This window comes from Cyanistes caeruleus, chromosome Z (genome assembly GCF_971803275.1).
Source record: "Cyanistes caeruleus chromosome Z, bCyaCae1.hap1.1, whole genome shotgun sequence".
Classification (NCBI taxonomy): domain Eukaryota; kingdom Metazoa; phylum Chordata; class Aves; order Passeriformes; family Paridae; genus Cyanistes; species Cyanistes caeruleus.
Window position 1 is genome coordinate 49548945 of NC_141732.1, and position 24920 is coordinate 49573864.

Below are 24920 nucleotides of genomic sequence, written 5' to 3' on the forward strand. Positions count from 1 at the left end.
TGTGAAATCAAACCATGCAACATGTCCTCCAAACTTTGCCTGGGAATTGTACCCCAAACTTCATCAGAGTGAGAATACTGTCTGCTCTTTACTCCTGAGGTAAAATTACAAAGCAGACATAAACCAGAAATAAACAACCAAAATCTCCCAAAGTGCAGAAGAAGGACATCTTAGACATAGGCAGTTTCATTACCTGTGAAATTCAGCAGAAATGAATGAATGAAATCCATGGTAAATTTCAGTCCGATGTATACGTGAGCTTTATTCGTGTCTGGTATTCTGGAGAAGGCTGGATGAATCTTCAGTTTCATGAACTGAATTATCTAAGTCTTTCACTAAAGATATCATCCAAATGTTTTTAGAGCAATCAAAAGAATGAGAGAAAATTCACTTCTGCTTCAATCCTCTAGGCATTTTGGGAGGAGGTTAAGGTCTTGACTGAAGGTGCTTTACCCTTTTTTCTCCTAACACAGTATTTATCATCATTATTCTAGTTCTGTATTTGATTTCTGAAAGCTTACAAATAGCACAACCTTTTTACCATTGGCACAATAGCATTAGGTCAGTGTAGACAGATGTCTCTAGGTTCCCAGTTGGGAATACCATCCTCAGTAAACATATTTCTAACTGCTACATAGTCCCTGGTCTGCCTATGCTCATTCCCATCTGCTTCATGGCACAATGCCAGTATACAAGTGATCAAGCTCTAATCATCCAATGTTGGTGAAAGGCAATGGGAGCTTTAGGTAGACAGTCTGTGTGACACAGTAAGCTGCCCCATGACCTACTGAAAGTCACTCACATTCAAGTCACACAGCAATACACCAGGTGTTGACCCTGTACTTTTAAAAATACCTCTTCAAGGTCTGCAGTCAAAAGACCAAAGGGAAACAGATAATCTACTAAATGTCAGCCAGTCCCCATTTCACTGGTAGAAAAGACTGTTAGGTGGAAAGCAGCCAGCTAGGCTGGCCCTCATACTGTCTGAAACAACTGTCCCACTGTACTAGAGACAAATTTCTTTGCACAGCAGACTCTGCTTTGACTCAGAGAAACCTGTGTGAAAACCACCTTCCAAAATGTTTTTGCACATACTGTGCAGCATAATCACTGCAATTTATAAAGAAAGACAGGTATCTGTCTTTATATGCTGTAAACTGATGGGAGATGAAGGATTGTGAGACATTTTCAGAGCAATTTTCATATACCCTCAAAAATTTTTCTAACAGGCATGAAGATGTTGCATGTAATTCTTTTCAGAAGAAAATACAGAAATAATGATCTTCCCAATGAAATCTAAGAGGAATTTAAAAGGCTAAAAGATTGTTTTTCTCTTTCTTTTTCTCCACAACTAAATTTAATAATAAATTTCTGCAGGCCATGCTGTCACTCATATGGCAAAAGCCCATACCCAGCTGGTAGGCTTCTGTCATGGTTTAACTGCAGCCAGCAACTAAGCACCAGGCAGCTGCTCACTCCCTCCCCACCTGGTAGGACTGGGGAGAGAATTGGAAAGGTAGAAGTGAGAAAAGTCATGGTTGAGATAGAGACAGTTTAATACGTAAAGCGAAAGCTGTGCGTACAAGAAAAGCAAAACAAAGAATTCGTTCACTACTTCCTGTGGGCAGGCAGGTGTTCAGCCATCCCCAGGAAAGCAGAGTTCCATCATGCACAGCAGTGACTTGGGAAGACAAATACCACCACTCCAAATGTCTCCCCCTCCCTCCTTCTTCCCCCGTCTCTATACACTGAGTATGGCACCAGATGGTCTGGGATATCCTTTGGGTCAGCTGGGGTCAGCTGTCCTGGTTGTGCCCCCTCCCAAGTCCTTATGCACTCCCAGCCCAATCACTGGTCGTGCAGTGTGAGAGGCAGAAAAAGCCTTGATGCTGTGTAAGCACTGCTCAGCAGTAACAAAACCAAAACATCCTTATGTTATCAACACTATTTACAGCACAAATCAAAACCACAGCCCCATACAAGTGACTATGAAGAAAATGAACTCTACCCCAGTCAATAACAGCAGAGCTTCCAACAGATTTTTTCTACAGCCTTGGGAACCTTTCTCTTAGTTTTGAAAGGAGAACTATCTGTAGTGAATAAACAAATCTTTGCACTTAAAGAAACATCACTACTTGAGTGAGAACTACAAGAAACGATGTGGCTGTTGATAGAAATTACCAGCATGGAAGAAGAGCTGTGCAGATATGACCATTGATAAATTTATGTGATGGATATCTATGTTTGTAACATCACTCTATGCAATTTGCACAGTTCTGTCCATTATCTTAGTATTTCAGTGAAACTTTACTTCACTTTTTTAAAGAAACATAAACCAGCCCCTCTGAATATATGAAAATTTAAAGATATAGGTAGTGCCTAACAAACCCATGATGTGGGAAAAGGCTGAATCTTAATCCAGTTTGTTTTTCAGATGATTTTGGGGGCATTGGGTAGAAAAGATCTGTAACACTGAACAGAAAGAATCTCAAACCAAACCAGGCAGGTCATGCACTTCTCATACCTCTTTCTGTAAGCTGTAGGTGCTACTGCCAGGTAAAGTGAAGAGAATTTGATATGTAATGATATGTAAAATATATATGCCAGAAGCTACAATAAGGCCCCCAGGCAGCCTTTCCTTTTAGATTTTCTCCACCTGTATCTCAGCTAGAAGACTAGATCAGCTCTGTTCTGACCGCTGATCTTCAAGGCCTTTCCTCTGGCATCTGCTCAATCCCTGCCAGGGCATTGTAACTCCTGTCACATACCTGGCTGTCTGCTCTCACCTTTTTAAGTTTTACATCCACTCTACTCAGTGTCTGGGTTTGTGCTCCACCCAGCTCTTTCACTTTTGCAGTATCAACACAGGCAAGTCCTGTAGTAAAGGTCTGCATTATCATTTCATTTCAGTACATGGTGAATCAAGAACAGATGCTGAAGACTGCCTTGCCTCTCTTTGCCAGATTCATCATCAGCAATGGACTGAGGACTAAGCATGGGACATTCAAGATCGCCTTGGAGGCAGCTGACCAGGCTTTGCCCACTCTTTCTAGGAACATGGGGTTAAGATTAACAGAAGGATCTATGGCACTTCTTACTTCTGATGTCCTGCAGCTTTCAGACCCAGATACTGCGAAAGAAAACCTTACCTTTGTCTTGGCTCAGCTCCCCCAGTATGGGCATCTCTATTATCATGGGGATGTGCTACTGCAGTACAATTTCACACAGCAAGATGTGGACAACAGGGATGTTGCATACAAGCACCGAGGTGGGAATTCCCAGATTGACAGATTTACATTTGTTGCCACAGATAGGACTAACCAAGGCTTCATCGTGAATGGGAGGGTGCAGAGCAAGCCAGTGGCATTCACCATTCAGGCAAGTGTGACCACAGGCCTACTTAAGAGAGATAAATAGCATGATAAGGTCAAAAATGTACCAGTTTTACAGCTAGTACTTGATGCAGTCTCTGATTTAACTGTGCAGCTAAAATATTTGCTTTCTGTGCTCCATGAATAATTAACCTGGGGAATTAACTACTTGCAAAAATGCATAAAGATAAGCAAGTACATACTTATATACTTAATACTTGCATGCTAAAAATTTTAAATAGGAATCTCAACTGTGGGAAGGATAGAACTTTCTCCTGCTCTGCTTTCCCACTTGGTGCCTGACCCTGTGATTTGCACACATGGGGGTGTGAGTATGACTGCTGATCTTCATGTCACAGGAATCTTGAATTACAGCCATTTTGCTTCCCCACCTAGATATCCTGTCTTCTCTCTGAGAGTTTCTGTAAGATACCTGCTCCTACTCTTCTTTCTTTGCTAAAATCTTTCTGTTCACTTCCAATTTCCCCTGTTTTCAAGTCCTTCATACTTCATCATAGGCTCATATATGTTTACTGTGATTTTTTGTATGTATCTATGTGGCATGTTTCAGTAAGCAAAGTATGCCTGGTTGCACTGCATGTCAAAATTCTGTGTTTCAAAACCCTGATACTAATGAAGAGGCTGTTAATATTTCCTGAAGACCAAGTTTCAAGATTTTAGCAGAAGCAGGACAGAGAATATCCTGATGTTGTAAAATTAATCTCTAACTTTGATTTAGGTGGATCATTTGGACAAAATGGCACCAAAAATCATTCATCTCCATTGCTTTTCTGATGTGGAACTGCTGAAGAACGGCAATTATGGGATCTTTATTACTGCCAAGTCCCTGAGGGCATCTGACCCCAATACAGAAGATGACAAAATAATTTTTAAGATTTTGCGAGGTCCTCATTATGGCTACCTGGAAAATATAACAACAGGTGGTTTCTTTTACAATCTCTGTTTTGGGCCATACCAGACCAAATTTTAAGTCCTATCCTGTTAATGTTTGCTTGACAGAGAGAATCAAAATTTCTTAGCAAACTTTGGGCAAAGTTTGACTGTAGTAACAAAATTTTTGCAATGAAACCTGAGTCTTAAGTTTGTTGTAAGTCCTCAAAGAGTTTGAGATAATTTTTAATAGCTGCTGTTGAGAAATGTTTTTATTTCTATCAAGGAAAAAAAAGATTATTATTGAATTTGGCCTTTTGATAAACAGGTTACACATGAAGAAATTTGTGGGGGCTCATAATGAACAGATGTTGCTGTTTAGCTATAAACCTGCATTTCTCTAAGTTCAGATTCTTGACAAAAAGAAAAGTTGAAAAGAGTCAATATTAACAATGTGGTTCTTATTATCAGGCTTTTGGTTACCTGCATATTACTCATCTTTCCTAGGTGGATTCATTCAGGAAGGATTTAGCCAAAAGGATTTAAACAGCAAAATCATACTTTATGTCATCAACCAATCACAAGAAGTGAATTCAGACAACTTGGAGTTTCGAGTGACAGACACCAGTGGAAACTCTGCAGCACCCCAAAGGTAGCTCCACTCCTTGGTGATACGGGCTGTGCTGCACTGTGCTCGCTGCCCCCTGGGGCAGATGAACAGGTGCTGGGCTGGAAACCATGCAGACATGGGCAATGCAACCTGACATTGCTTTTGTTGGGGTAGGAGAGGTGAAATACACCCCTCAAGAAGGTGACATACGAGGGGTGAGCTCCAGGTTAGCCTGTGTCACAGTTCTCAAGGGCCTTCAGGGCCTCCCCGGGAAACATACTGCGTTTAGTGGAAGTTGGACATTTGGAGAGCTGAGATGCTGTGTGCTGAAGGATGGGACTACTGCTTCATGAACATGGTCCTGCAGCTGCAGGTCACTCTTGCCCTTAGCTGATGGCAATACATTTTTTGCAAGCTTGAGACTACAATGGAAGGGATGCTCTCAAATGACAAAGCTGTGAGCGCCATATTTCTGCAAAAGAGCACTCAAAGAAGGTGGAAATCACACAGCATCTTCTTTGTCATCTGCTGCATGTATTAAGCATACTTCCCACCACCTCCTTGTATGTACATATGATAAGCTTCATGTAGAAAAATTAAAATATCATCCAAACTGTGCTTTGGTGATAAAAGCCGTAAGTGAGAGTAGCTCCTCAGTAGAGGCAGTGCTTCTCTTTATTTCTGAAAATAGGGCTACATGTGCAAAAAACTTATTTAATCAGAAGAAATTGGGGGAAAAAACCAACAACAATGTAGTTTTTCTGGGCTAAACTTGCTACTCACAAACCAGGGCTCATGGTAAAGAAAGAGGAGCAGAGAGCTGTACCTAGGGGCAGAGCGTTTCCCTTCACGCTGGAGAGAGGACAAGGACTGAGCTGAGCTGGAGGCAGCATTTATGTGCTGTGCCAAGAGATGTCCCTATACACAAACACATCTGAGCATGGACAGCCCAGCTGCTCTGTGCTGGCTTGCGGATGAGCCAACATTAAAACCACCATTCTGTGATGCCACTTCTCATGGGAAAGTGCAACTCCTTGTAAATTAATGGCAATGCATAGCACAGCTTTAGGAAAAGAGCAAAGAGAAAGCTCTTTTTGCAGAAAATAGGTGTTAAAGTGAAGTTATCAGCTAGAAGAACAAATGGGAATTTTAGTGACAAAACATTATTTTAATACTGGATTTAAAAGCTTGTGAGATATTTTTTTCAGTTTAAAGTATTTATCACCTACTGATCACTGTTTCAAAATACACAATTTATTGTTCATGTCCCATTTTTATTTGAATGCTGCTGGACTACATCTGGCACATCTATCTTCTTTAGCAAAAATAAAGCAACACAGCTTCTAAATGTGTTTCCCACAAAATTAGCATCAGAGGATAGAGGGGGACAGGAAGAAATTTCCACTGCTGACAGAACTAGTCACGTGTGAAAGGCCTAGAAGTTTGTTGAGTAAAATTCAAACAGCTCAGCTTATTTTGCTTCTTTGCACTCTCATTCACTCCTTTCTGACTCCCACTAATTTTTATAACAGCTTTAAAAAAGGAAAGATCTTTGACTGTCCTGTGCAGCACACAATCTTCTGAAGTTCAGACACTGCCCTCATCCTCCATAAACAATTCTGAAATTCAGTGCATAAGACACCTGGAATCAGATAGGGGAATGGTTGAAGAGTGAAGTATGCAGAGACTAAAGTAAGGGGAGGAGAGAAGGCCCTTGTACAGAGACAGAAATTCCCAGGGCATACTCCGTATGCTGCAGGAGGAGAGTTAGGGAATAGATGAAGATAGATGGGTAGAAAGGAGGATATTGCTGAGAAAAGACTGGGAAGCGAGAGTATGATAAAACTCCAAGGCTAAAGGGAACCAGGATAAACAGTGATAACTTGTCTTGGCCTATTGTTATGGACAAGCTGCTCTTCTTAAAGTTGCTGCAGAATTCCCCTGGCTGTGAAACAAGACTCAAGTGTGGTTTAGGGTATATCAGGGCTGGTCTGGAAGGTTTATTACTGCCTTTTCCTAATCAGTTAAATCACACAAATGTGTTGATTTGGAGACAAAGACTCAGTATGTGTATTGGCTAAATCAGCAGTCGGGAGAGAGGGCTCCTCACACAGCCTCTGAGCAGCAGGGGCTGGGGGGTGGCTGGCCAGGTGGCTTTGCTCTACATGCACATTCCTTTCTCTCCCACAGGCTGGAGCTGCGGTGGTCTCGAATTGAAATGCTGCAAACTGAATATGAGGTGTGTGAAAACATGGGAGTGATGTCTCTGAAAATCACCAGGGCAGGACACTCGGGGGAGTCTGCCTTTATAACCGTGAAGGTAAAGCCAAAAGCTAACAACCTCAATTAATAATAAGTGCAGACTGTTGTTTTATTCCTCAGACATAAAGATAATTCAGTAATCATCAAAGAGTCCATGTGATTCAATTCATACTTGCTGGGACACTGTCCTTGCTACTACAGATGGCTGAAACATTTCTGACAAAATTTCTTGAGTTTTGAGTAGAAACACTAATTAACCAAACCTGGAATGTTTTGGAGCAGCATTTCAGTATTGATGAAAAAACAGAGCAGGCAGTTTCCTCTGGCACTGTGTTCAGAAGCTTGGTTTCCAGGGTCTGCCACTTTAAAATCCAGGCTTTGGGCAATCTGGGGTCTTGGGGCTTTTGTTTTGCCTTCTCAGGCTGGAAGAGCCCAGGAGGTATAGGGTCTTCAACCACACAGCCATGGCAGCCTTCTCCATTTCTCCTCCTACTGCCCATAGCCTAGGAAAACCCCCTGTATCTTCAACGACTGCCTATGTCTTATGTCAAAAAGACTAGACTGAAAGCTGCAGGCTATAATTTTGTAAAAGAGGTTTTGTGCAACTTGCCTTCACAAATTTTGTATTTCCTCATGAAATGGAAATTCCAGTATTTTATCGGCTCCCCTAGCTAGAGAAATACCATTTTCCACCCTGATGGTTTCTCAGGGTTATAGCACTAATTAGAAACATAATTTTGGTTTTTTTTCTACTGAAGTTAGTGGGTATTCTGCTAATGATGCCGTCAGGGGCCATCCTGTCCTACCCTTCACAGACTCTGGTGATTCTACTCTAGCAGTCACTTGCAGAAAATTCACTTGCAGTACTGTTGATTCCAGCATCAAGAGCTGGAACACATACACAGTGTGGAAACTGGTGTCCCCTGGTGCTTCCTCTGAAAATTCAGGGAGTTGCTGGAATCCCTATATTTACACATGCAGGGCTCACATCTATCCTAATGAGTCTTTCGGGATGACAGAAGGCTCTGTGTGAAAAACCTTCTTTCAAGATATCACAAAGGGCCAAATAGGAAAACATGGCCAGGTTGCTGCTGCTCTTGTGAGATGACAGGACATGCTGGTCTAGGAGCCAGGTGTGGCAGGGTACCCAGGCATGGTGAGCAGCAGGGTTACCTGGAGCTGTCAAGTCTGAGAGGGGAATGAGTAAAATTGTAAGATAGGGATTTTTTGTTATTTTTTTTTTTTTTTATGAAGCATTTTCTAAGCCATGAGCAAGGACAGAATGAGACTTGCACATAAAGGTGGTTTATTCTTCAGGTCCTTATCTTTTTTCCCAGCCTGAGTATATGTATGGGTTGGCCTGTCTGTTTGAGATGTGCAAAGTACCTTCAGCACGCAGCAGAAGGAGTTCAGTGAAATGGGTCACAGCATGGCATTTACTGTTTGATTTCTTTTCAGGTCAATGAAATATCTGCTAGGCTGGGAAAGGACTTCACTGTGACTTCCTCCAAGCTTGTTCAGTTTGATCCAGGTATGAAATAGTGCACTGAATAACTCTAAAATTAATTCACTGATTCTGGAACAGTAAACTCTTGCAATGGAGAGTGCAATCTTTTAAATATCTATAGCTAGAGAATCTGAATACTATTTAAGACTTGGTTTCATTTTTTGGAAGCACTGTGGGCTTCTTTAGTGAATTTATATCCTTCTTACTTAGCATGAGATTGCCTACAGTCTTTTATATCAGTTAAAATATCAAAAGTGCTGAAATAATATTTCCTAATCTCCCAGCAACTACACTGGATAGGATTCACCCTGAGCTGAGCTGTGGCATGCTTTAAAGACTTCAGTCATTATAGGTAAAGCTCAGGACACAAGTCAATTTTAGATAAAACTGAGAACAAGTTAGGTTATTCAAGATGTCCAAGGCCCTTTTTCATTCACATACAAGCCTGAGGGTACCCAGTAAAGACAAGGAAACAAGAAAAAACAATGCTAAGATTTGCCTAGAAGGTTGAACTTCAATCTGACATAGGTTTTGGTCCATTTGTAGGTATTTTAAATAACTCTTCCATCTTTAAAGTTAAGATTTTCAGATAAAAACCCTATGATACATTTTCTCTTGAAAATCACAGTGGAAGTTCTAAGTCTACGCATTGCAGTGCAATTTTGCACATCTACAGCAGCTTTTTGTTACAGTGTATGCACTTCAACTGAATCATCATTACCCAGGAACAAATTCAAACTAAATGTTATTTGGAAGAACAGCAGGAGCCCAGTCAGTCAGTAGGAGCACAATAGCATACACAATCTACTCCATTCTAGCTGCAGACATGTTAATTAATCTATTTCTTTGACACCCTGACTGATTGAAATAGCACTTAAAGAGTAATTAAAATGTTTATTTCTGTTAGGAGTGTCAACCAAGATGTGGAATGTAGCAATTACCTATGACGGATTAGAAGAAGATGATGAAGTCTTTGAAGTAGTTCTGAACTCCCCTGTGAATGCTGTTCTTGGCACACGGACAAAAGCTGTAGTGAAAATTTTGGACTCAAAAGGAGGTATTCTGTTTTGATCTTCATGACTGAGAAGGTGGGACAATCTTGCCTGAGTAGCTACCTATTTTCAACCACAAGTTGTTCCTAACACTCATCATTAGATCAAACTGCCAAATATCTTTTTAGAAAAAAACGGCTCAACAATTGCAGGCTCTTTATTCACTCACAAAATCATATGCATCCTCTTAGGAAACATTTTATGTTTAGGAAACATTTCTTTAGCATGGAGGAAGCAACAAGTACAAAATGAGAGAAGTGCCAGGAAAGAAATTACTTTTCATAACATGAGTTCAGTTCTCATTTATTAAAGTGGGAAAAATTGGTTTTAGATCCATGAGAATTTTTTTCCAGCTATAATTTAGTTGTTACACAACCTCTAAAAGAGATTTACTGCCCTCTCAAAAAAGGAACATAACAAATTAACCCATGTCTTAGCAATATATTTTCCAATGCTTAAAAACTACAGTCTAAAACTTCACAGCAAAGAGTTTAGTCTTTGAAGTGTTGTGTTTTTCAGTGATGAAATGTGGTGTGCCTAAAATCAGATCAAAAAGGAGGCAATGTAGAAACAGAAACATAAGAAAACTGTAGAAATAACTAGAAAAGCAGCTGCATCCTCTGGCCTCTGAATAGTGTTTTTTCTTCTGGTGTTTAGTGAAACAACATTTAAAATATCCATGTTGCAATGAATTAGGCTTCATGTTAAAAAAAGTCCTTTTAAAATTTCAGATTTGTTCTCTCCTAAGCATTCCTAGTGTAAATCAGGACTTAATTGATGCAATGATCTCATTGAACCAACAGTGTCCTGGATATACAAGAAGAATCTTCTCTGGGCAAGAAGTACCATCTGTGGTAGTTAAAGATACCTGTATATTCATGGCCAAAACCCCCAGCACTTCAAAGCCCAATATAAGCATAAAACCAGGTATTTTCAGCAGATGCTTGGTTGAAATTCTGACCTGTGGGTAGACAGATGCATCACATATAAAATCTTATATAGGTACTAATTGCAGTTATAGTTAAAGATAACCCCAGAAACGAGGGTGACTGAACAAACAGCAAATCAACTACTTCAAATGAAAGAATCATCCAGCTTTCAAGGACAAGCTGTTTATGTGCCCATGTCAACACAACCAGTTTTCTGCTCATGCAGTTAGAACAGACCATCTGCCATTTTTTATGCTTTCAGGTCAATGCAGCTATTCCCGCTCTTCTGGCCAAAGCAAGCATGACTTCTGGGGGAGAGGCACACTGTTCCCAGTTTCCTTGGGCTCCTCATCACCTTCCAGGCCTGGCAATATTTCCTTGGAAGGGATCCCACTGCCTCCCTCCAAAGGGATGAGAGAGCACGGAGGGGACCTGCAGCAGGAGCGCAGCCTGGCGAATCGGTCAAGGACCAGGCTGAGAGTAACTGGAAATGGCAGAATAGTAAGAAACTTCTCTAGTTCAGTGATGGACTGATAAGTGAGTTTATTGTGATGTGATATCTTCATTTAACTGCCATTTTTGTAGCAATTCTCTCTGACCACATAGTAACTACATGAGTTTGCTGTGAGTCAGACCTGGGGGCTATTTAAAAAAAACTGTAAGAAAAAGCCAAAAACAAACCAAGCTGATTTTGAGGATCCATTTATTCAAGAGAGGAATAAAATCAAGACTTGGGGGTGGAAACAGGCATGAAGCAACTTCAGCAATTATGAAACTTCTAATCTTATAAAAGCTATGTAAGTTAGATGTTGGAGCCAGGCAAATGTATAGAAGCTGTTCATCTGGTACTGAAGTTATAAAGCTGAAAATACTGTTAGCTTAAGCAAGGAATATGTATTTAAACCTTGCCCACTGATTCTCCTGCTTAAGCTATATTGATTTAGTTAGGTATTTAGTAACTTTTTGCTATTGTGACCTTAAATGTTACTGGAATCTGTTTTTATGAACATTAAATATTATACACTGGATGGTATACTTTGTGCTTTTTAATAGCTCCTTTCAGAAATTATGTTTTTATAGTAAAAGAGAAAGAACTAAACCCAAGACATGCTCTGCATGATGTATAACCTAGAGGTAATTATTGCATAAAGTCTTCTTGTTTCTATGATGCATGAATATACCCATCTCATTCTGCTGTTCTATATTTTTCAGGTTCAGCCTTCATCTGTATTTAGAAATGAAACAGATGTGGTTTTCAAAGTAAGAGTATTATGGGTATTGGTTGGACATTTCCATTATTTTTTTCTGATTCTGCTCTTTCCAGGCTTTATAGCTCTTAATAATTTGTTATGTCCAATACTTAATTTTTCTATGTATCTTTATTTTATTTTGGTGTAATTTCCCTTGATTTACAATAATTTTTATAATAATTGATTTTTATTATTTGTTTATTTAGTTTATTTAAGAGCTGCTTGTATGTACTAACCCTCTCTTTTCCTCTCCTGTTCTTGTGTGTGTGATACTGTAAAATGAAGTATCATGGGATTATATCACTCAAAACAGAGGAAGACACCTCCTTCGCTGAAACCAACAAGAAGGCACAACCACAGATAAATGTCATCTCCTTTAGGAAAACAGAAATCCCACAGGCTGATAAGGCAGAACTTGCAGTTCAACCAAGATCAAGACATAAGGTATGAAACCTTTTTATCCATGAGCATTTTCACCATCTGTTTTCAGTCGTGCTGTTTTCCAAAATTATTTAACATCTAGAAGAGTTTTCACGGCATAAAATTCTAATATAAGACCTAATTAATCTGTTTCATTTCACTTGTTCTGTGTAATTAGTTTCCTTCAAATGTTCAAATGACATTTTCTCATTCCAGCGCTTATACTCTTTTCAAAAGGCTTGTACACCACATATAAAGGGTCTCTTGCATTATGAAGAAAGCACAAAGAAGTTATTTCAGTGTGATGGGATAACATGGAAATTCTGGAATTTCCAAAGCAAGATAAAAAAGTAGCCATGTATAGATGTCTATATCAGAGCATGAAATTTAGGACTGGTGATACCCTAAAGCAGACGACCTTCCTGTAACTATTATTTACTCAAACAGGGAATAAATGTTATCCAGGTTTAGGTTTGCTTCCAGCAGAAACAAAAGTTTCCCAGGAATATGATAAGGACTTCAATGATGCCATTGTCTTTCCTCCCTGTCATCCAGAGTGCTCCTGTGACAAACCGCATGAGTACTAGTGACTTGGGGCCTGTGACAATGTGGGCATAACACAGTCAGTGAACAAAGTCTGTGGGGAGAACAGGTGGAATTGAGTAAAATAAGCTTTCTTAGGTTTTCTGTAAACATACATTCCCCCCCACCATTTAAGATATCATACTGAATTTTGTCACACTGCTTTCTCAGTACAGATTACAGGAGACAGAAAATGGTGTCCAAACTAATATAAAATGTTTAGAGGATTTTTTGCCCTGAATACTACTATCACCATTAGAGCTACTAATTATAAATCTTAGGATCCTCTGTCAGGCATTATTTATTTAACTCTGTTAAGCAATACTGTAGCTTTATTTATAGACACCAAAGTTCATGCTTGGTTTGCACGAACTATTGCACAGACTATCTGTGCACAGAAAGAAGTCTCTTCTACCTCTTCCTCTTTTATTTTAGGAGGTAGCTATGAAGAAATGTCCCTCTGGATGGACTTATCATGAGGGCAGCTGCTACTTCCTGGTGCTGAATCACAAGGTCACCTGGAACACTGCTGCTCAGGCTTGCAGAGAACAGTAAGAGACCATCATGCATTTGCTGTGCACTGCTGTTGCCCAGAGCTCAATGCTGCTCTTGAGGCCAAATTTATTTATATATAACAACAATAACAACAACAACAATAAAAAAACCAGTTGTCTCAAAGTATGAGATAAAAAACCTACCAGTCTTGTTTTCTGGTCACTTGCTTTGAGATTTTGGCTGTAGGGGTATTAGGTTAGCCCTGGAAAAAAATGCTAGCAATGGTAACATGAAGCTTGTCCAAGGATAGCCATACTCTGTACCTTGTCTGGAATTGTGAGCACCAGGTTGAAAACCAATCTGAAAAATGGGAAGGGCTCAAACAAACCTCTACATTACTCCAGACCTCTCCATTACAACAAAGGAAAATTGAAGCAGGGAAGAGCTGGAAATTATAGAAACAGAGTATGTTCCGTAAGTAGTGGAAGGACATGCTGAATCATGGGCAAGCATGCATAACAAGCATTGATTCATTCCACTCAGTTATGCCAGATTATGTTGTCTTGGTAACATGCAAAAGAAAAGTCTTGATACTACTAGCTCCCAACTGATGGAAGATAGTCTTTGCTAAAATGTAAATGTTATGTGATCCTGTGAGTTCACCCCAAATATTATGTTATCACTTGGTTTACTTACAATTTCAGCTCCTGAACTTATTATCATGCTTTTTTTTTATTATCATGCTGAACTTATTATCTGCTTTTATTATGCTATTATTAGCAAACAAAGCTATGAATTGTGAATATTTTATTTTTTTTCTGAAGGCTTTAACACTGAATTGATCTCTTGGAACCATATGTCACTCAACCAGGAAGTGTTTCCTATCTTCTAAAAAGTGTGATCTTTGTGACCCATATTTTTTGTAAGTGGTAGCTTCTCGATGAAGGCTATAGTGTGCAATATAGGTATTAACCTGAATAAAAGCAAATAAATGTAAACAACAGTAGCTAAATGACAGTGTTAAAAATCAAGGCGTATCACTGAATCCACAAGGAATGAGTCCTAATTCAATTAATGTCATACTAGCATGGACTAAGGAAGATTTATTGCAGTAAATGGAGTACTCCTTGCCTCCATCTGGAACTGATTTACAAAAGTACAGCTCCAGGAACACGCTTAAATGTGGTACAAGAACGTAACTTATTACATTTTATCTTGTGCTTTTCCCCAGCTCCTCCAGCAATCATCACCACCAATAACTGCAGTGTTTCAGTTATTAATACTGATTCTATTGATGTTTAAATGTTTACAACAGGGAAATAAAAATACCATGGAGGTAGGTCCTCAATTGTCAATAGATCAACAAACTAGATATTAAATGAAAATATTTGAATTGACTTTCAGTAAACCAGCCAACTTCCATGAAAAAAAGAATAATAATTTATAACTACAAAAATGGCATAATTTTAAGCTCCTGTTCATTTGTCTTGCTAGAATTTTTCTGTTATACAGAAGAGGGAAAAGACCCCAAGCATTGTGCAAGTTGATTCACTAACAGTCTGCAAGTTTTGTCCCTTTTTGAGACAACCTTGCAATCCTGACGTGATGGACTTGGGAGTTGGCTATACAAAAACTATACAGCAGTAGGCAGGCTGAAAAGTGTCTGAAGAAGGGCTACAAAGATGATCAAAGGACAGCAAAGCCTGCCATGTGAAGAAAGAAGGCATAGGGGAACCCTTATCACCAAATTTCAGTATTTAGAGGGTAGCAAAGCAGAAGATGGTGACTCTCTTTTTACAAGGAGTCACATAGAAAAGATGAGTAGCCATGGGAACAAGTTACTCCTGGGAAGATTCCAATTACATACAAGGATATTTTTTTTCACTGTGAGATCAGCCCTTAGAAGACTCTCCCCAGGGAGATTCCCCAACATCAGATGTTTTTAAGGTTCACCTAGTCAGATTGCTGGTCCATCTCATGTGGACTGTCCTTTTGCCAAGAAAGGTTGGAATCAGATGATCCTTGAAGTTCCTTCCAGCCTGATAGTCTGTGATTCTATTCCATCGAAGTCATACTACCAATTTATTGTGGAAGCAGTTGTTGTCTGGATGTAACTACATATGCACGGGCTAATGCAAGCCTATTGGAGTTCCTGTTGACATACATTGTATCCATCTGTTAGAGGTGGAATACAACACTTTTCTTCAGTTCCCATGTACAGGGGTAGAAGCAGACAAAAATATGTGCTTGTCTTGGTGCAAGTTTCTGTATGTCAGTGTTAAACTGGAGATGGGGGAGGCGGACAGGGAAATCTCAGTTAATTGCTGTGAAAATCTTGCACTACTTCTAACCCTTCTCCAATTCATTGGAGAGAAAGGTGGTTTAAGAACTCATTTTTCTAGCTTTGTTTTTATGCATGAAGAGGCTCTTGGCAACGTGAAGAGAAGCATCTGGGGGATATTACGGCTGAGTGATCCCACAGCAGCCTAATTTAGAAGCAATTTTGATGATTTATGCCACAGCTCTTGTTTATCCAACAGGAACATGTCCTCCCCAAGGGTCAGTACAGCAGGGCTCACTCGTATGTGAGATGCTTTCATTTCTGCCACTGAAGGGATGGAAGAACTGGATATATAGAAGCCACAGTTGTGTCTTTTGCCTTGTTAGTCATATTATACCTTTATCTTTTTTGAAGTTGAATATTTAATTTAAGCTAAAATATGATTAGATTTCAGGTAGTTTACTGCTAGCTGTGTAAGGCAGGACATGTTATTTTGTTTGATAGTTCTATATCAGTTACATGTGGCCTCAGTCCTTGGGAATCACAGGCAGAACCACATCTAAAGTAATATATTACATTCTTCATATTGGTTCAGTGTTCCCTGGTGCAAAGCAGGACAGCAGCCCTCTTCTCCCAGTACTGGTTTGCTAACAAATATGGTTTAACTCATTGTGTGTTACTCCAGCAGAGGATCCCGGTACCTAGAGTCATTTTAAAGGCCTTGTTTACACTGACTTTCAGCTGCTAGTCTGGAAGTGCAGGGCTCCTGCAAGCACTGCATCATGTCTGCCACTCTCATCTGAATGTTCTGAATTACACGAGGTGTTGATATACTAGAAACCTATTTCAAGGTATCACATAGCTCCTTAGGTGACCAAACAAAAGGCTGATATAGGCACAGTCTTTCAGTCACCACCCCCATCACCCCCTTCAGCATCAGTATAGGGCTGATGATTTACTACAGCAGTTCAAATAAAATCCCATGGACACCTTTATACTTAGTCAAGTTGTTTTTGCCAATCTTAAATTTACCAAAATGGTACAAGACTCTGAAAGGTATCACACAATTTAATGGAAAATCAGTAAAGTCTGTGTGCTAAGTACTTTCCATATAATACTTCAAGGTCAAAAGCTACCCAAATTGTTTCCTTAATTTGTGCAACTGCTCTAAGATAAAGTATGCTCTTGACTAAATAAGAAAAATCATAAAGTATGCAGGAACAATTTTAAATGGCTCGTTTAGCCCAGAAAAAAAGTGATGTGTGTGGGTTTATTGTAGCTTCTTTTGGTTACTGTTTGTCTGGTTTTGGTTTTTTTTTTTTTGTTTCTTTCCCTAATAAGGAATTATAACCTCTTATCTTGACTAATTTACATTAGGAAGTGTTAGAAGCACACAGCTCCATAAATAACCTTATCTTGTAATTTCCGGTGTCTGATGCTATGCCTTGAGGTTCAGTGAGTAGCACTATGGAAGTGCTGTGTTCTTTCAGGATGCTTCTCATTTCCCTGAAATACATAATCCCGCTTAACTAGGTGTAACAATTAGAACAGTTGTTCTCTCTTCAGTACTGTGTTTCTTGAGCTGTAGTTAGAAAGCACTCCTACAGAGAAAACATTAAACTACAAAATAATTTTTGCAGTGCTTTCCTTTCACAGTGATGAAGTTTCTCCCTGGTACATGGATTGAAGTCCGAAACTGTTATTACTCAGACTATACCTGTATGTCAAAAATGATAGAGCATTTGCTGACACACACTGATGCTTTTTGGTTTCACATTTTCTAGGACAATCAGAAGTAAGATATGCTCACCTAAAGTAAATTACTTAGCTCCTGGGTTTTGAGTGTCCTTAAACAGAAGCCAGAAAAAATGCTCCATTTTTGTTCTTGCTCACCTGGTAGTGATGCCACAGAAACTGCTGCACAAACCTCTTCTCAGGTCCATTGGGTCAGTGCAATCACAGTCACTGTGAGGCAGAATGGAAGGCTGCTGCTGAAGCAGTTAGCCTGGGAGAACACCCTGAATTAAATATGCTTGCTTTTCCCTGTCTGTAGAAGGTGGTGGAGTACGAAACTTCCAGGCAGTGTTTGTCAGTGTAACAGCTTTGTTCCTAGCTTACTGGAGAGTCTGTGCCTGGCAAATCTGCCCAGAAGGGTGGAAGGCTGTCACCCTTGGGGCATACAGGCATGTCTCACCGTGATGAGAGGCACAGCAGAAGCCCTGCTAACACCTTCACAGGGTGCAGATTTGGGGGTCTCTACCACAGTGGGTGCACAATCCTGACCCCTACCAGACAGTGCTGAGGCTGTTCTGCCACACCTCTAGGTGAGGAGAGTGTACCTCTGTATGTCAGTGTGATCTTACATGCATGCTCTGTTGGCCCGGGAGCTCAGAGAGCCCCTGATGAGCCCCACATTACTGCACAGTGCTTGCCCCAGCGCAGCTATGATTGCAGGGTGAGGGCTATCCCCTGGCTGTCCTGCTGGCCTTGGCAGATCCACCATGAGCATGGAGCAGAGGGAAACTCCAACCCCTGCTGCTTTGGTTGGCCTGCAGGGATAATGGAGGAGGACTTTGCAGCAGGAGCATCCCCCCTCAGAAACACAATGAATTTATTTCATATCCTAACCTTGTGGGCCTAGATTAAGAAACAGTCCAGATTTCATGCAGTAAGGACTGTGCAGAATACTGTGGATTGCTGCTTTGAACTTCTCCTCATTTATATCTTTCCTGCTCCCCTATCTTGAGTGGCATCATATGGAATCCATGGGATCAGTACTCTTAGAAGACATACAGGGCAGCAAAAGGAATGGAGCTCCAGGCATGGATCTCTAACTGGGCAGCAGGCTTAATGGTGGGCTTTCACTCTAATATCTGTTCATGGTCTCCATACTTAGCTCAAGTCAGCTATGCCATTCTTCAGGCCTGGTTGTTGCCCCAGGTCTTAAAGCACAGTCATTACTTCATCTGGGGCAATAGTGATCTTTTGTCTCTGTTATCTAGCAAAAGTAATAAAATGAACGAAATCCTTACAGTACCATTTAATTATTCTGATGTTAGAAACACTTTTTGCTCTCTTAAAATGTTTTTATGAGCAGTGTTTTTTGCTCTGGCCCTATCAACTGTCACCCAGGATATTCTGGGAGGCTGAAGGGGATGGCATAACTTTTAGACTGAGCAGCAATCAGAAATACAGGACAAAAGAAATGTCAGCACCAGAGGCTCAGCATCAGAGGGATGGCAACACCAGCTGTGACATGTAAAAAGGTGATATGATATCAACGCAGACACCAAGATGGATAAATAAGAAAGTGGAGCCACTGATGGCTGACAGTCCCCAGCAAATGTGAAGAATGACATTTGTCCCTTAATGCCTAAAGATTTAGCCTGATCTCTACATGACTTAAGAGTAGCCTTAAGAGTAGCTGGTGCTTGTATGTTTGGTTGGAAGACTTGTCAGTGGCAAGGCCACTCAGTGGCTAGGGTTTGTAAACTCTCCTTTGGAACAGGCACACTGTAAGTACACACACAGAGCAGAGCTTATGCGTTGACTTAGTTCACAAATAGTCTGCTTAATACATACCACAGCTTCTCTCCAATCTGAACTAAATGTGTAGTCACTGCAGACAGCCCTCTGAAAAATGCACTGCTTTTTTAGTCTTTTCAGATACCAAATTTCTTGTGATGAACAACAGGGGGAACCCATGGGATACCTGCATTTACTGTGCACAGGTTCACAGGATGGAGAACCAGAACGTCTCAGCTGAAACCCAAAATTTTGAAGAGGATGAAAATGCAAACAAAGAAAGGGCTGGGATAGAAGGAGAGGAAGGAAATGGGGGGTGGTGGAGGGGGTGATTGATGTAACAGCCTGAGTGTTGATTTTAGGGAACGTGTGTGACAGGGGAGATTTAGATCAGATGGTGCTCAGGCACTGGAACAGCCTCCCCAGGGAAATGGTCACAGCACCAACCTGATAGAGTTCAAGAAGCATTTGGACAATGCTCTAAGAATCATTTTGTGATTCTTGGGGCTGCCCTGTGCAGGGCCAATAGTTAGTTTGATGATCTTTGTGCATCTTTTCCTCCTCAGGGCATTCTATGATTTTGTGATTCTATGATTGCTTCTCAAAACCACATTACCACTTAAATGTATTACCCAAAGCTTCAGTATTGTCCAAGTATGATTTTAAAAAGATATCTCCTGCTCTGCTACCAAATAGGTGAAGTTGTATCTTTCAGTGGCTTGGACTTCAGTGTAGGAAGTTTATTATTGCATGGAAAATAAGGTATAAAGAATTGTACCAATAGTTTAAAACACGGTTTATGAGTATGAGGCACATATTTTCTGTACACATTTCTTTCAGTTGCCCAGCTGATTTATTTTTTCTGTTAGAAAAATAAGACTAGGATTTTGGTTCCTCCCCATGTAATCCACAATTTTATGACCTCATCTTAAGGTAATTAATTATTCCTTCATGCCAGTAAGCTGTGGTTTTCCTGTGACTCGTTATTTATATGCTTTATAATAGAATCAACATCCATTGTTGATAAGTTGACGGGAGCAGTCTGTCACTCTGTGGAATGCTAACTACTCTGTCCTCTCTCGCTGAGCCTAGATACCTGGGGAGTCTAACAAGTGTGGCTAATGAACAACATATGCGGTGGCTGTGGGACTTCAGTGGGAAGAGGCCCTTTTGGATAGGTAAGTATATTGGCTGCAAGTCCCCTCTGCAGGCTGCAGTTCCTGTATGTGTTGAAAAGCAGAAATGCTGCAACAGTTCAAGTCTAGTTTTCAAACAGTGTACTGTCCTCAAATTCTGCTGTTTTTCTTATTTCAGTGCAAGGCATAAACCAAAAGCCATAATTTAGCTGGCTACTTTTATAAGTCTTTATCAAAAAGATGAGTTTATCATGATGTCTATTGCTGGACTGTTTTTATTTTGAAACCTTTCCTATTTTGGCACAAACTTGTGAAAATAGTTCTGGTGCAGCTCCTTCAATTTTGTTTATCTCATCTTTCTTTTGACTGTTACTTTATTTATCCATAATTTAGCTTTTTCTTTTGTTTTGTTTTAACTTAAATAATTATTTGTTACTTCTAATTTAATGGTGTCATCTTGTGTAAGAAATTTTGTTAATTAATTAGATGATAAGCTAAAGAACATTTAATCATATAATTTTAGATTTATTAAGCACTTAACATTTAATGAAAAATGCAAAGAATTTGCATGGGTCTTCTTAGTACCTCCTTTCTGTGAATGACTGTCTTAGTTCATATACTAGAGCTACCACTTTTATCTAACCCTTCTTGTTTCTGCTATACTGTCTTCAATTTGGCTCTTTTTCTTTGATTCTGAACTGCAATTATCAGGTGTTAGTAATTTTCTGAGATGGACACACTAGGTAAACTAAATTAACTTCAAAAAACACAGTTAGTTTTGGATGATGTTTAATGGTATCATAATTCTGCTAACTTGAAAGAAATAAGCTTGTTTGACAAAGATAAAGACTACAAGATTCTTAATGCAAATTTCCTTATTTTGGTCCCTCCTAAGATGACAGGTCATGTATGAAATTATATGCAGCACATACTGATCTTAGTAACTCTGAGGAGGCTAGGGGAAAAGATATGATTTATACTGTACTAATTAACACAAGCTAATTTTACAGCTGTTAAACAGTGTAAACCTAGTCTACAAAGATCTGCAGAATTTTATATTCAGAAGAAATCTGAAGGCATCTGATGCTGTCCAGACTCCTTGCTATTTCAAGTATCCAAAGAGAAACCTATGAGATGATAGAGACATAATAGATAAAAGGAGAAAAAAACATTTTAGATATATGCTATTGCAGAAAAGTGTACTTTCCTTTATTCATATGGCACTAACTGTGATTAAAGTGGACTAATTAAATCATAAATTGTGTTTTGCTTGTGTTCTGCCAGTTGTTTTCTTTTTCTCTCAGTATGCATTTTTTAATGAAGAGCAACTTACAGAACAACATGACTCTCTTGACATCTGGCTCCAATGACAATAAACATCACTGATTTGGTCTTACTGATTTGACACAGGTTTGAATGACCAAGTCAACCCTGGACATTGGGAGTGGAATGGAGGAGAGCCTGTAACCTACATGAACTGGAGAAGAAGCTCCCACCACTTTCCAGTGAAAGGAAGAAATTGTGTATTTGTGCAGAAGCAAGGAAAATGGCAGGCAACTGACTGCAAGAAGGTTAAGCCAAACAGCTATATGTGTTCAAGAAAGCTGTAATGGATGGAGGATGCCTCTGAAAGCATATGGACATTCATGCTATTTCAGTATGTTAGGTGCATTACAAAACCTTCCTAGTTATCAACAAGGCTTGTTTTATATGCTGTCAGAGACGTTTACATATACACCTAACCAAGGTACAGAGATCAGCTGCAAAAATTAATCTCAGGTTAAGGTTTTGAAATCTCCCCAAAGATTTTGATCTGTCACTTAGTCATACGTATTTTTATACCAGAGTCTCAAGTCTTTCATCACACTTCTGTGTAATAGTACTTTTTCTTTTAAAGAAAGTACCATGTCAGTTGATTTGCTTTGCTCTTAAAGGAAGGGTTGTGAACTGCAGTTTTACTCTGCAGGCACAAAAAGAGGATATACTGCTGGGATTGAAAATGAGGGTAAACAGCTGTTTAAAAACAGATGTTCTTGGGTGATAATGGGAGTGACATCACGTGAGTACTGGAGTTTCTTTGGTGATGCACTAGTACATCTTACAAAGGTACAAATAGCTGGACATTGCCCGGTGACAGAGTACTAACAGGAGCAAAGCCTTGAATTTACCTTCCACCTCCTAAGGCCAGCTTCAGAACCTAATGGGTCTGCCCACACAGAGTTGCATCTGTTTCCCATTCCTAAGGAATTTTTTTCTAATTTTTTTTTTTTTTTTTCCAGAACTGCAGGATGGTGCTGTAATTTTTAGTGTAATTAAATAATGGGACATCTCTAAATCAAATACTATAGCAAATGATGATTTATTTAAAAAAAAACCATGTAAACTTAATCCTAGGATATTATCTGGGGATATTCACTGATACATGAACATCAATAGGATTTGTATGTGTGTATAAACCAATGTAATCATGAGATATATTTTGTAGTAAAGCAGCTATGGCTTTGGAAAAGTATTAATCTAAGTCCTTATTAGGGATTTGAGGCTTTTAAAAATAATATTTAAAAACCCACATTTATTTCTGAGAAAGGCTTAAAACCCAGCAATTAATAGAAAAAAACCAGCTGGCCAGAATTTATTATGTTAGATAAATATAGCTGCATTATAACTATTTTGTAACAGTATAGTAGATTTATATTTTACCTGTCAAAAGGTTGCTTTGGGACATTTTACTGCCAGCCTTAAAATGACAAAAAACCCAAACCAACCAACCAAAACAAACAAACAAACAAACAAACAAACAAAAAACCCAAACAAACCCAAAACCAAACATAAAATGAGGATCCATGCATAGGCTTCCTAAAAAAAATAAATTAAAGCTCCTCTCAACAGGAGTCAGTGTGTGACAGTTGGTTTGGAAGTGAGTAGGGTGAGTTTGCCCTGTACCTATGAACTCTCATCCTTCCCATCTGCCTGCCTGCTGCCAGCAGTTCATCCCCCCTTTGCTGGTTTATTCAGCCAGCCACTGGATCAGTTTTGCAACAGAGCTGCAAAACCTCCTTCTTGGGTTCCTCATAGCAATTTCTCAGTCTTGCAAGGGATAGACAGAGCAGAATCACCTCTCCTTTCTGAGATGGACACTGTTTCAGGGGTTATATATTTGCCTCTGTTATGCTTGGTGACTTATCTTTCCTTCTTGCCTGTGACAAGTCAAATCAAAATGTGAGCAGCTGAAAAGTCTGAACAGTCTTTCTGTATAGGAGAGAACCTTCCTGAAAGGACTGTTGCCAATAAGTATGAGTGCATCACAGAACTGGAGAAAAAAACATACTCAGTGAGAGAACCTCCTCACCGTTTTTGGGTTTTTTTTTTTTGCTATCAACAGATGCAGACAAAAGGATTTCCAGGAATTTTTTTTTATGGTAATATTTATGACAAGTTTCTAGACGTTTCTAGTCAGAAATTCTTTTGTTTAAGGAGTTTTGTAGGTCAGCATAGATATGCTATTTGTCTCAAAACAACTACTTCTAAATATCTGGTTTTACATCTGTTTTTATTTCTGAAAGGTTTTGTTACAGAAAAAAAAGTAAGTGTCTAAAAAGCACTCTCAATATCTCTTAGTGGTATGTTCTGGAATGCCAGGGAAAATTGACTTAGACAAAAATATAAACTTTATTTCTTTAGGGCTTTTTAAAATGAAAGCTGTAGAATTTATTGGTGCTAATTAGACAAAGCCTATTCAAATACCTCTCCCAATTATATAATAAATGAATTATATCAACAGAGTAAGGATTCTGCAAAGGTGCTTGTTACTTGATCAGTAACTAATAAATTACTTCTGCCATCTGACACAACAGTGACCTCAGGTTTGCTTTTGTGAGAGTAGGGGAAATCTTCCCTTTTCTGAACTTCATTTTAACTACTTTAAAGTGATTGCAGAGTATGAAGATTTCACTACACAAAAGATTCTTAGCTGTGCAAACTGCATGAGTTTACTGATTGAAGTATATCTAACACAATACACTAATGAAACTAAATTTCTTCTATTACAGAGCAAATATATTTCTGCCCTGAAAGGCTGCTGAATTTTTTTCTAATACAATTAACTGTTCCAAACATTTAATCAAAAAATTTTATTTTTTCTGTCTTTAAATAAGTATTTTTCCACAGATCTTTACATCTTTTATTTTTATTATTTGAATACTGGAGTTCAAAGAACAAAACAAATCAGGGAAAGGACAAATAATTATTTTTTTTCTGTTGGCATAGGATATTATTGCCTCTAAGGAGTTCAGTAATGGATAGACTGTAGGTCTATCTGTAGGACTGTAGGAGAAGCTTTGGGGATCTTTTTGTCTTCAGCATTTTTCAATTAGACTCTGAGTAAACTCCAGGAAAAATCAGTATTTAGAGGATCAGCATCACCAGGAGTATTTCAAATGGCTGAAAGTAAGGAAAAGGAGCATGTAAATTCTGGTGTTCACATATGGATGCCACACTTTCTGGATAAACAAAGGATTTATTTCACCAGAACTATCCATATATCCATACCAAAGAGCAACAGAATCAAGATGCTCAGTGAAAAGAACCTAGGAGTTACCTTAGATTTCTA

The 24920-nt window shown here is 39.2% G+C and overlaps 1 protein-coding gene across 2 annotated transcripts in view; it reads left to right on the forward strand.

Annotated features, from left to right (window-relative positions):
- Window positions 1–23145, forward strand: part of FREM1 (FRAS1 related extracellular matrix 1) — a 63170-nt gene extending 40025 nt beyond the window's left edge. For both annotated transcript variants that reach the window (XM_023943444.2, XM_086867615.1), the window contains exons 25-36: window positions 2964–3378; window positions 4111–4312; window positions 4770–4914; window positions 7063–7192; window positions 8593–8665; window positions 9549–9698; window positions 10885–11123; window positions 11835–11882; window positions 12158–12316; window positions 13310–13425; window positions 20268–20353; window positions 21722–23145. In XM_023943444.2, coding sequence (XP_023799212.2) covers window positions 2964–3378; window positions 4111–4312; window positions 4770–4914; window positions 7063–7192; window positions 8593–8665; window positions 9549–9698; window positions 10885–11123; window positions 11835–11882; window positions 12158–12316; window positions 13310–13425; window positions 20268–20353; window positions 21722–21921 — 1963 coding nt within the window. In that variant the 3' untranslated portion in view covers window positions 21922–23145. The remainder of the gene's footprint in view (window positions 1–2963; window positions 3379–4110; window positions 4313–4769; window positions 4915–7062; window positions 7193–8592; window positions 8666–9548; window positions 9699–10884; window positions 11124–11834; window positions 11883–12157; window positions 12317–13309; window positions 13426–20267; window positions 20354–21721) is intronic.
- Window positions 23146–24920: the final 1775 nt, after the last annotated feature.